Source organism: Rosa rugosa, chromosome 4, assembly GCF_958449725.1.
Source record: "Rosa rugosa chromosome 4, drRosRugo1.1, whole genome shotgun sequence".
NCBI lineage: Eukaryota > Viridiplantae > Streptophyta > Magnoliopsida > Rosales > Rosaceae > Rosa > Rosa rugosa.
This window is the reverse complement of record NC_084823.1, coordinates 51956817-51970114: the sequence shown is the minus strand read 5'-3', so window position 1 is coordinate 51970114 and position 13298 is coordinate 51956817. Positions and strand designations below refer to the sequence as shown.

General features: G+C 38.4%; 1 protein-coding gene across 1 annotated transcript; it reads left to right on the top strand.

The window, feature by feature from the left end:
- Positions 1-7924: 7924 nt before the first annotated feature.
- Positions 7925-12850, top strand: LOC133742123 (alcohol dehydrogenase-like 4). The gene is made up of 10 exons (XM_062169805.1): positions 7925-8223; positions 8311-8447; positions 8679-8728; positions 8829-9172; positions 9762-9844; positions 10392-10467; positions 10574-10635; positions 11492-11587; positions 12241-12402; positions 12489-12850. The coding sequence occupies exons 1-10, from the start codon at positions 8187-8189 to the stop codon at positions 12597-12599; spliced, it is 1158 nt and encodes a 385-aa protein (XP_062025789.1). The 5' UTR covers positions 7925-8186; the 3' UTR covers positions 12600-12850.
- Positions 12851-13298: the final 448 nt, after the last annotated feature.

The following is a 13298-nucleotide window of genomic DNA, read 5'->3' as shown; positions in this document are numbered from 1 at the left end:
CTCCTTGACTAGGGTGCAACTTGAACCTGCATTGTGACAAAGAAGATTTCCAGTTGCAGCCCAAACCAAATCTGCTATAGCAAATTTGAGTTTTAGTCTATGCAAAAGAGATAATTTGGTTGAGATCTATAAGACAAAATTTGATATACCAAAAAAAAAAAAAAAATGGAGTGTGGAACTGTAGATAGAAATAGTGGGTGTGAATTTCCTTTCTTTTTTTTAAAATAAAAAAAATTGATATTTTTCATCCATCTTAAGAAGGTGATCATTTAAGAGAAAATAGTGCGAAACACAATAACTTCAACACAAATAACCTTGTTAAGATACATTAGAAATCAATCATGAAACTTTGAAAGGAAAACCAAAAACAACTTGCCCCGACTACATAATCACCTTTCCTACGGACCTACCACATTATCTAGTGTGAGGAAGTATTTTTTTTTTATATATATATAATTTATTCACGTGGAAGAAAACATTACAAGGAGAATGAAAAGGTAATTTAATTAGTATGATTACATGTCATATCTTTACTAAATGAAAAGGGATTATAGACCTTTACTTTGGGGTCCTGATCTGATGTCATGCCATATGAAAGCACTATATCATTTTCACATGTCCTAATGAGCAATACCAAATTACTTTTTATTATGATCGAGTTCTGCATCCATTATCTAGTTCAAACTCATATTATATCATTTTGAAGCTTTGAACAAGTCAAATGAGAATAACAATTAACTCACGTTGTCACTAAACGTGAAAGAACTTGAATATCTCTATTCATAATCGTTTGAAGACCATTGTTGCATATATTTTTATTTTATTGTTGAAACGGAAATTAAAGTTTACTGCACTGATGTTAAATCTCAAATTTGTTGTTTCTCTATGTACTTGTGGCCTTTTTCACTATTGAAACACTTGTCTACATGTGCTCGAAACTTTATTTGGTCTGGAGATTTATCAAAAAGAAAACTTGTCATCGTTTCTTGGCGGCAGGTTTGTGTGCCAAAGAAGGAGGGGGGGCCTTGGGCTACGTGATCTCATGTCTCTTAACTTGGCAGCTCTGATATCTCTTAGTTGGTCTACTCTCACATCGGGTTCAATATGGAGCAGCTATGCATCTCAACGGTTTTCTATTTGCTGCAATATGAAATATCGGTATTTCAGGTCCTCGGTTTGTCATGGTTTAAAGGCAGCTCTTCCTTTCATTTTCCATAACTCCAAGTGGCTTATTGGTGATGGAAAGTTGGTGAATTTATGGATGGACAAGTGGTTGAATGCCCCATTAATTGTAAAATTACAGGCTCTGAATTTTCCCAAACGTTTGATGAGTAAGGTGGAAAATTTTATTACTAATCAGCAATGGACCATTGGACCTTGCCCAATAAATTTTCAATTTCGTTTCTGGTTTTGGCGGCTGAACTTCTTCAAATTCCACTACCAATTGAACCAGAAAATGATGTATTAATTTGGGAGCCTTCAAGCTCAGGTTCTTTATCTTTTTCTGATGGATACCATCTAGTCTGACAATCATTTTCAGAAGATTAGTGGGTTTCTAAGGTTTGACATTCTTTCATTCCACCACAGTTATCTTTACTAGCATGGTGCCTTTCCTATGATAAACTACCTACTGGTGTGTAGCTTCAAAAACGGGTATCCCAACAATGTCTGTTTGCCAGCTTTGTACTTTTGGCTATATTGAGGATTCTACTTATTTGTCACTTTCTCGTTTGCGCAACATGTTTGGCAATGGCTAGCATGCTATTTTGGGACTTTCTTACCAACTAGTGGCACTATTGGTGGGTTATTTACCTCCATTATTGGCAAGTACGTCTTTCTCTCCCCAACTAAAAAATATTTGGCTTGCTAGTTGTCTCTATGCTCTTATGGCTAGGGCTGGGCTCGGTGCGGTTCGGTCCGGTTTGGACCCGAAACCGCAACCACACCGCATTATTCTGTAGGCCCATTTTTAGAAGCGCAACCGATTTGAAACTGTTTGGACTTCATTTTCGGTTGCACCGTTTTATCGGTGCGGTTTGCACTCAAACCGCATACGAAGTCATGCAACAAAAACCTGGAAAAAAAACATGAAAAACCATGAAAAAACAACTAATCGAAACGCAATCACCAACAATCTGCAGTTCAAAACCATGAAAAAACCCTTATTCGATTTGAGAGCCCAAATGCACTAATACAAACTGCATCACCAACAACTAATCCAACACTAATCGATTTGTATTAGTGTATTCGATTTGAAAAAATAACTAATCGAAACGCAATCACCAACAAATCTGCAATCTTCGGTCATTTCCATTCTTGGACAAAAAATTTCTTGATTTCAAAACAAGAACACGCATCAAAGTATCAAACATTCACAGTAGTCTAACAATCTACACGTCATTGAATTGAACAGAGTATCAACTTGATTTGAACACAAGAATTGGAAAAAAAAAACAGAGAGAGAAGATTTTAATCTTACCGGAGATGGGGTTCTGGCTGAGACAGAAGGGAGAGGGGAGAGGGGAGAGAGAAGCAGCGGCCGGCTGTGGTAGAGAGTAGAGACGTTGTGGGAGTCACCTTGCCGACCGAGATAGAGATGAGAGAGTGAGAGACGTTGTGGGAGACCGGGAGAGATGAGAGAATAGTAGCTGAGAGTGAAAAATGAAAAGCGGCCGAGAAGAACCCCTCCAACGCTAGGGTTAGTAATGGGTGACCAATCTGAATTTGAGGAATAATATAAAATATTATTAAAAATAAATCATATTTATATAATCGGTCCGGTTCGGTTCTATGCGGGCGGTTCGAAGCCATGAACCGAAGCCGCACCACAGTGAAGCGGTTCGGTGCGGTTCCCCTTCAATACGACGTCGTTTTGATCACGATTCGGTTACCGAATCGGAAAATCCGGTTCGGTTCGGTTCGGTCGGTAACCGGATTTTTGCCAATTAATGCCCAGCCCTACTTATGGCTATATGAAAAGCTCGCAATAAGCTTAGATTTGAGGACAAGCGCCCTTCCCTCATGCGAATTTTCAGCTCTCTCAAGGCTTGGCTTGGCTTTGCTGCTCCTTACATGCCAGGTTATTGGAATGGTTTGTGTTTAAACCCAAAATGAGCATTTTGGCCTGACAAGGCGTGTCTTGGAGAAATTGAGCCAATGTCAGTGGCTCAAGCTATATATTGTCGACAAATTCGAAATATATTATTTAGAGGCTAAATAAAGCCTACCTACAGAATTATGGAAGATTGTGCGAGCTGCAAGAAAAGGAAATGATGGAAGCATGGAAATGAAAAGTCAACTTTAGCACATTTTCCTACTTCGGCTAGGAGAAACCGAGCTAAACAAGGAAGGAGGGGCAGCAGACTAATCAAACGAAATCCAAATAAGCTAAAACTTTCCAGATTCATTCTAGACATCCCAAGGATCATTTCTTATGAATAGTGAAAGAGCTAGTTTGGAGTGGAAAACCTTCAAACAATCAGTCCAATTTTCTGAAAGACATAACTGGAAAACCGGACATGTAAGGAGTCCAGCAGCTTTTCCGGCCCAACCACATGGAAGTAAGCTCTGAAATTTTTCCAGAATGATCTAAACTCATGGTAGATCATTTTATATGAAGAAGTCGAAGGCCCATTCTAAATTCTTGGTGGAGATATAATTGAAGGAATAAAGGAGCAGAAAGTGACTCAAAACCACTCCAAAACTCATCATTTTCAATTCCATTAGTGCTTACGTGCCTAACCCACCATAATTCCATTTAGTGCCCCATAATTCCATTAAGTGCTCCATGATTCCATTAGTGCTTAATAGGAAAACCTATCATGATTCCATTAGTGCTTAAATGGAAAACCCATCATGATTTGTTTAAGGCCAACCACTATGGCTTGGTAGCCTATATATAGAGGTTACAACAAGTAACACAAAACACACAATTCAATCAACTAATCTCTACGATTATCCAAGCCTCCTTGGAGCAACCAACTCTCTCTCTTACCGGTGACCACACTCCAGTCCCAGTCTCTTCGGGAGCCGACTGTCAGTACCACCAAATCCTCTGTCAACGTGCTTCGGTCCTAGTCTCCTCAGAAGCCGACTGTAGTGTCGCGACCACAACGGTTACGGAACCAGCCAAGCAAGGGTAACGCCCTCGCAAACCAGCCAAGCTAAAGTCACGATTTAGCAAGTTCTCCCTACTTCTCGATGATTTTCGCTATGCTCGATCTACAACGTTGAGTATCGATTGTGTGATTTCGAAGAAGCTAAGCAAAAGTCCTCACCACGAGGCACAAAGAATCCCGCGACGAGGTTGGTGCTCTCCTCGTCCACAATCGCACGAAAGAAGTCAGGTCAAGGGACACCCCCCGACGACCGCACCAGAACGGTGCTAGCACGCATGCAAGAAAAGAGACTGTTGACCAGCTGCAACAAAACTGGAGCCAAACAGTTTGGTTGACACTCAGTTGTTGGTTGGGTTGGGTATTCAGCCTATTCCTAACAATCAAGTAGCGCCGCGGTTAGTTCTCTGACACCCTCCAATTTTTCCTTGGATTAAGTTGAATACTGATGGTCTTGCAAAGGGTAATCCAGGACCTGCAGCTTGTGGTGGTGTGTTTCGTGACACCCATGGTCATTACATTGGCAGTTACTGTCAAGGATTGGGACACAAATCTGCCTTCTACTCAGAGCTTATGGGTGTGATCATTGGGATTGAATATGCCTTCTAGTATGGTTGGCGATGCCTCTGGCTTGAATGTGATTCGACTAGTGTAATTGCATGCATCAAATCCTCATCTTTTGTTCCACCTTGGCCGCTTCGAATTGCATGGCTTACTTGCTTAGCACGTATTAGAGCAATGACCTTTCATTGTTCCCATATTCTTCGGGAAGGAAATACGGTGGCTGATAGAATGGCAAACATGGGCTTACTTTCTCCATCCCTGGTATGGCATGTTTCTTCTCCACCTAATATATCTCCTTATATTCGTATGGATGATATGGGATTCCCTTACCTTCGCCATGTTTAACTCTCTTTCTTGCATGGGTTGGTGTTGGGCTTGTTTTAACAGTTGGAAGTTGGGAAAATTTGAGGTTCTGCTTCAATTGTTTCACTTCCTTTTGTCTTTCTTTCTAGCTTTTGGGGTAAGGTTTATGTCCCCCCCTTCTTTAGGTTGTATTTTCTTTTTATGTTATTAATAAAATAAAAATAGGGGGACGGGCGGTGGGTTCCCAGAGTGTGGCAAACCCCTCTCCTTCGGGATAGAGGGTGGGACTTGTTCCCTACATCGTTTGCCTCCGATGAGCTAATATCGCCAAATCCCTTATTCATTAAAAAAAAAAAAATCTCAAATAAAAATAAATTACAATACTTAGGACACCCACTTATGAAAGTCGAGAATCATAAGTGTCAACTTAAGAAAATATGAATCTGCCCAATGCCAATTATGAGATGACAAGAACCAATTGTCGCATGTGTTAGTGTTACGTTACATGCAGGCATATTTCTTTTCTTCGGCATCATTTTGGGATTGTAATCACTAGCTAATACTCACGGGTAGGCCTGGCAACGTGCGGGTATAGTGCGGATTTTTAACGGGCCGACCCGATAAGAACTAGTTAGCTTAACGGGTTTCGCGGGCTAAACCCGGCGGATTTGCGGGTTATCCGTTGGAACCCGTTAAGACCTATAAACATTTTTTTTTTTTTACTTTTTATTAAAGCAACTAGAACCAGTTAAGACTTATGTATATAATTTTTTTGACAACAACATTACTATATCACAAGGCACTGCAAGTAGCTTTTTTGACATTGAAAGGCAATTAAGTTGCCTATAAGAACGAAACAAGAATATACAATTAATTACCATTCAAACATAAAAGGGAGATTCCAACATTCAAAAGATAACTGTTGGCTCTGCAATAACTATTTGTCATAGTCAAAGTAGTATTAGATCTGAAGTCATAGTCATAAGGTGCTATATATAAAGCAGTCCTCCAAGAAGATTACTAATTCAAAGTTGAAGATCTACACACACACACGCGCGGGAGTAGACCATAGCATCGCGTATTTTTACAATTAATGCCTCGTTTGGTAATGCTTGCTAGAACAAGATAAAATTTGAGAGTAAATCAAATTTTAAAAAATTAAAAATCCTAAAAGTTTGCTAGAAATGAGTTTTTGGGAAGGATTTTGAGTTAACGGGTTCCAACTAAACCCGTTAATTTGCGGGTTTTTTGCGTGCAGGTTTTTTTTAGCCCGGATTAATAAACAGACGGGTTTGTGCGGGTTTTTAGCTTGCGGGTATCGTGCGGATTTGAGGGTTTAAATGCCAGGCCTACTCACGGGAGCTGCAGACAGTACGTACAAGCACGCCTTCATGTCTTCTCATAATCAAAAGCTACAAGATTTTCCAGCAAGATCTACCGGTGCAGGACCCCAAATTATTGCTGAATACCATTATGTTTACCCACATATAGAAATAATATTGAGGGCAATACAGCTATGTAAGTCGTGCTAGAAATGAAGCCTGCTATACATGAAAACCATTATTTGAGTTGGGTGAGACTATATGATTAACATTAACTACAAGAAGGTCCACTAGTTCTGTCGCTTCTGTGACTGCATATATGTGGATATCAGTGTAAAGAACAAAGTTGCCATTCCCCATATGCCCCATGAGGAAGGTTAAGGGACACTGCCACCAGTCCACCACCACCCCATTTTCATTCGTCGTCTAATCCTTTCCTTCCTTTTTAGGGTATGAGTTTTTTTTTTTTTTTTTTTCGATGATTAGGAAATGAGTTCAAAGGCCGTTATTTTGATTAGAATCTTTTTTCTTTCTTTTTTTGGAGTTTGATATAATGTTAAGATGAGGATTATTTAGGGTTGGTCTGAAACAGAGGGATCTAAATTAGTGTTTTGGAAGCACCTACTCAATTTATTCAATATGAGAAATTGAGAATCATGACAACCTATGAGGGTATCGATCTGATTTATTAATTTATTAAAGAAATTACAATCCTGTAGGGGATGTAGAACAATCAGACAATGTCATATCCTAGCTTCTTCTCTATTCATTTCCTACATACAATTCCTTATAAAAGTGCCGGCTCTAATTTGTGACTAGACTATTTTATGTCGTTAATGTACCCTCCCCCTGTATAGTTACATCATGTCGGTTGTAGTTAACTAGTTTCTTTACCGTGATGAACTCGATTATCTTACCAAGGTGCAACAATTCTATATCACTAGAGAACTAGTTTATAGTTGCATACTTACATAATTGCATTGAGTTTGTCTACTTCAAATAGAATTTAATCTGAGTTAAAATTGTATTGTCATTAATGTATTAGAAAAATATTCTCTTTGAATTTAGGGTGTGAAACTTCAATTTTGATTTCAAGGGAAGCACCGAATCTGCTCTTTAAAAGATCCAATGATATTCCATGCTTGGAGCTTGATATTTATAATCAAGGCCGTCCTTTTAAAACTTTCATTCGCAAGCAATTATCTATCAAAAGTGTAGTTTGCTTCCTCCTACCATGTGAGCAAGACTCTGTCTCTTTGACAATATATAGCTAAAGAAAACTTCTAAAACAGAATACTCAATGTCAATACCTTCAAGTAATTATTACATGGTGCATTTGTTGAATTGAAATTTCTTTTGTGCAAAGGTCAATGGGATATAGCTTTTGAATATGAGTAAATGACAATTTGGGTGCTATCAGCGCCATAACCTAATCCCAATCGGAACAAAGCCCTAGCAATGGACCAAGTCTTAGGCATAGTCCACACTGCATCCTATTAATCAAATGGCTGGCTTGTAGCTTCCATTCTTTGTTTCTTTACAGAAATATATTACAAAGTCAATGATAATCCTTTATATTAGTCCTAGCTATCTATACACGTACAGCTGATTCAGAGTCCTATACTCCTATATATAATGCCATCACCTTTGCATATATATAGTCATATAGCTAAGATTTATCCCTCATAAATGTTATAGCTAGCTAGCTACCCTTTTTAACCACCGAAACCCTGAGGTTGCTTTTATTGCTATCTTCTTCCTTCTAATTTCCCCCTTCTGGGTATATATGCACTGTTTTGAACAGGGAATACAGAAAGCAAATACCACTATTACTCTACTGTCACAAGCCTTAGCTTAAGATCAACCACACACCAACAGAGAGATGGGGAAGACAACCGGAAAGGTCATCACCTGCAGAGGTAAGAGCTAGTCTCACTGTTTTGCATATATGTTTCATCAAGCACTCGAACTTACATGGCTGATATAAATGGTGGTCGATCGTGAAGCTGCTGTTGTTTGGGGTCCCGGGGAGCCTTTTGTGATGCAACAAGTTCAAGTGGACCCGCCGCAGAAAAAGGAGGTCCGAATCAAGATCCTCTTCACCTCAATCTGTCACACTGATCTCAGTGCTTGGAAAGGAGAGGTATATATAGGACACTATGTTCAATTCAATAATGTTCTCTTGCCGGACCGGCAACATTAGAAACTTTATGTTGTGAATGTAGACTACACATTATGTATGAAGAACGTAACGGGTGGTCCAGATTAACAATCTAAGAACAAAAGCGGAATTGTGTTAGACGACAACATTTCCATCCTTATATTTAATTTAACACTATTTAAAGTATTTTTCTTTTCATGTTTTTTTGTAAAGAATGAAGCTCAGCGTGCCTTTCCTCGCATTCTAGGCCATGAAGCCGCCGGGTAAGTAATGGTAGTAGTACTTGTACTTTAATTATTTACTGAGAGTATTTCGATCTCACATCGGAAATTCATAGCCTTTAATATCTTGATGGATGAGCAGAATTGTTGAGAGCGTTGGTGAAGGTGTGACAGACATGAAAGAAGGGGATCATGTGATCCCTATCTTCAACGGGGAGTGTGGTGACTGCATCTGCTGCAAGCATCAGAAGACTAATATCTGTAACAACTTTGGAGTAAACCCGATGAAGACGGTGATGAACAGTGATGGTAAAACTAGGTTCTCCATAATAGTCAAGGATGCCGGTGATAGAAAACCCATATATCATTTTCTCAGCACATCAACTTTCAGCGAGTACACAGTTCTTGAGTCCGCCTGTGTAGTCAAGATTGACTCGGAAGCTCCCCTCAAGAAGATGACATTGCTCAGTTGTGGTGTTTCAACTGGTATGTCTGCATCGAAATTAATGCTTCCATGTGTTGGCCCACATTAATACCGATATTTAAGTAAAATAATACGTCGTTAACATTTGTCATTACTTGTACTCGGTGATTTTGACATCAAATTATTCATCTAATAGTAAACTTATGCTATAATTATTTAATTTTGAGATATTAATTGTTTGATGATGATACCATAAGTCTGGTCCATATCTGACTTGAAATTTGTCTTGTTGCAAAGAGCCAAGCATGCACTTAAAAACACAGGATCCATAATGTGAGGAAGGGCTGCTTGTTCAAAATGTTTATCTATGTTATCTATATCAAAGAAAAGTTCAAGAACAATTTGATGCATGTGACCTCGATTATTGTCCAAAATTAGAGAAAAAAAACAATGCTCCCCTTCTCAAGGGGACATTAACATCGATGTATTAACAAACAAAATCTAGAATTTTTCTGCACTTGATAGCGATCTTATGCAATTCACATTCTTGTAGCAACTCATAGAGATCGATGTACGTCCCTTTTAGTTTTCAATAATTGCGAGGCATTTTCACTTGTACACCTGAAAATTGACACTAACTGTGATATGTAGGAGTTGGTGCTGCATGGAATGTTGCCAATGTTCAACCCGGCTCGACCGTTGCCATTTTCGGTTTAGGCGCCGTCGGACTTGCTGTAAATTCAATTCTATTCATTTGATTTTTGGATATGATTTTCATGTACAATGACTCGTAACTCGTGTTAGATCATCGATAAAGTTTTTAAAGAGAAAATGTATATATTCATTATTTTTTGTGAAATTGCATGCATGCATAGAGGATGGAGGCCGGTATCAGGTTATCAGCTCCTATGTGCATGCCATTATACTAATTACTAAATGCCATATATAACGTTGTTGACTTGAAGTTTTAATTAAAATAAAGATGCCGACTTTAGATAATTAAAACTATTGTTACTACTAAATTACTAGCTAGGTTCATATGTTTTTCTTAACTAGCTATGAATATATAATTCATTAAGCAGGATTAAAGAATACAAGTTCTCATTTCTTGGTGCAGGCATACTTGACATAAAAGTATTTAGTAGATTATACAATTATAAGATCTAACACATACTCTATCATTATTTCCAATTATTTATCGAATGCACCAGTCTTAATCAACTGGGATTTTTCATTGTTATCCATGTTATTAAACTAAATGCAAGTTGGAAATTGGGTCAGGTTGCTGAAGGAGCAAGAGCCAGGGGAGCATCTAAAATAATTGGGGTTGACATTAACCCCAATAAATTCATCAAAGGTATAGTCTTCTTTTGTTTAATTTTGATAATCAATAAGGTATTTAGATTCTAATTTCTATAAGATTTGCTAATTAATTTAGTACTCGTTTCGTAATGTGAACATAGGCCAAGCAATGGGAATCACAGATTTCATAAACCCTACCGAACCTGGAAAGCCTTTGCATGAGGTCAGTTCGATCTGTTATCATAATTTATAGGGAAAATTTCACAAACAGTACACCAAGTAAAGGTCACTAATAATTCTTATACATAAAGTTCCAAACCAAACATTTCGGTACACGAAATCTGAAACTCGACCCACTATCAGTACACGACGTTAATTTTTGACACTAAAATGTCTATTATGCCCTCAATTTTTTTTTTTAATAATTTTTTTTTCTGTTATTTTTTTTTCCTTCATTTTTATCTCTTTCTTCTTCCTTCTTCCGGCTCCACGAAACCCACCTCTGTTTTCATGTGAGAAGAAGCCCGAGCTCACCCACCTTTGTTAACCCAGCTACTAAATTTAGAGCAGAACCTGCTCTCGGGTGGAGGAATGGGTGTTCAATTGGAGGGTAAGGGCGGCGTTGGAAGCGAGGGAGTGAGCCCGGAAGAAGGAAGAAGGAAGAAGAAAGAGATAAAAACGAAGGAAAAAAAAATAACAGAAAAAAAAATTATTAAAAAAAAAAAACTGAGGGCATAATGGACATTTTAGTGTCAAAAATTGACGTCGCGTACTGATAGTGGGTCGAGTTTCAGATTTCGTGTACCGAAATGTTTGGTTTGGAACTTTATGTATAAGAATTATTAGTGGTCTTTACTTGGAACACTGTTTGCGAAATTTTCGGAACACTGTTTGCGAAATTTTCTCTAATTTATAATGAAGACTAGACTAGACCTACTACTAGATTACTTGGTCTTTCAACAATTGAATTCTATATAATATAGTTATCTTCTTCTTCTCCCGGACTGCAAGATCACGTTTTCTGCAATATATATATATATATATATATATTAACAATTCATGGCCCGACATTGTTGCAGAGAATCGGGGAAATAACAGAAGGAGGTGTGGACTATAGCTTCGAGTGTGTAGGAAACTCTGATGTTCTTCGGGAAGCCTTTCTCTGCACACATGAGGTACGTATATATCTATTGATAATTCGTTAAATACTTTGTCTTTGTCTTAATTATTTGATAGTCTCCAAACACTTTCTTTTGTCTTTTTTATCCTGTCTAACTCTCTCGCTCTTTATTGTTCATATCTATTTATCCAAGTCTCTTATTAGACATTTTAAAAAAATATCTTATCTAAAAAAAAAGTAGCAAAACATATGTAGTTGCTTGGCATGGTAATGCTTTCATAAAATTTGAGTGGGAGCAATATCCTTTACTCGTCCCCACCCCTCACGGTATTAAATTTGATCGATATAATTTAGATCATACATTACAATGACCTTTTTTTGACTTTGTTAAGCCTTTGGGTTCGGCCTCCTAGACCCAAGATAAACCCCTTCGGCGCATGTGAAATGCTCCAACTGTGCATTGCAGCATAGTGCCTGGCCACTTTGACAGCTTCGGGGTTCGAACCTAGGTTGGGGAGCACACCCAACTAGGCAAGAACCACTAGGCCACTTGCATTGGTTTACATTACAATGACCTTAATTAGATCAATAATTTAGCAGCTTAATACGGCAAACTATCTAGTAAGAGTTCGATTCAGTTGGAGGAATTTTCAATTTTACCTGATAATTGATATCTAGTATCCCTTCTTTCAATTATTAACATTGTAGGGATGGGGCTTTACTGTGATATTGGGAATTCATGCAACCCCAAAAATGCTTGCCCTCCATCCAATGGAACTGTTTCATGGTCGAGGAATTATTGGATCTGTGTTTGGAGGCTTCAAAGGGAAGAGCCAACTCCCCCGTTTTGCCAAAGAATGCATGCGAGGGGTTAGTATATAACGTTCCGCTATCCTCTCTCAGTTCAATACAGTATATGTTCATTTCCAGTTCTGAACAAATTTTCATCTCATCAGGTGGTCGATTTAGACGAGTTCATAACACATGAGCTTCCCTTCGAGAAGATAAACGATGCGTTTAAGTTGCTCGTTGAAGGCCAGTCACTGAGATGCGTTCTGCATCTGTGAGCTCTGTTTCACTGTCACGGTCCTGATTGCATATGCCGGTGTTGTGGAGCATGCACTTCAGTTCGGTCAACATATGCGTTGAATTGACTCAAAGGTTTCTCACCTTTGCGTTGATAATTCAAACAAATAAACTCTGTGATGTATCTTTCTGTTTAATGAGTCATTCTGATGTATAAATGGTTGTACAGCATTACCATTCAATCACGGTTGTTCTCTCTATAAGAAATTGATTTACACGTTTATCGGATTGACTTTACAGGGTAAACCAGAATGACCACAACTCGTCTTTAGTTTGTTCCCAAGGATACTGTTCCATGGATGGGGCGCTGGGAGCAACGCCTCATGCCCTCATCTATGATGGAATGGTGCTTTCTTTAGATCTTGATTGACGTTAAGCCAACATCAATGGTCATATCGGAGCTGACCACCATTATTAGCATTTTTTAGTTAACAGTTGTTCCTAAATGTAATCTTATAGATAATCGAATAATAACAATAAGAGCTCCAGAGCAAAACCTGGGTTTGAGGCTGACAACAGAGCATAATGCAGACCATACCTTTTTGCCTCTAATCACATTTCTTCCCCATCATTGCTTCCCAGCTAACAATGTAATCCTTATTGGGCCTCTATAACAATCAAAGTACACTGGATAACATATTTTCAGATAGAAGTGTACTAAGACCGTACAACACGGGGCA

Excerpts from the sequence above, each read along its gene's own strand:
- LOC133742123 (XM_062169805.1), top strand. The coding sequence starts at position 8,187 with ATGGGGAAGACAACCGGAAAGGTCATCACCTGCAGAG. Across the intron at positions 8,224-8,310 it reads AAAGGTCATCACCTGCAGAG|CTGCTGTTGTTTGGGGTCCC; the intron begins GTAAGAGCTAGT and ends TCGATCGTGAAG. Across the intron at positions 8,448-8,678 it reads TCAGTGCTTGGAAAGGAGAG|AATGAAGCTCAGCGTGCCTT; the intron begins GTATATATAGGA and ends TTTTTTGTAAAG.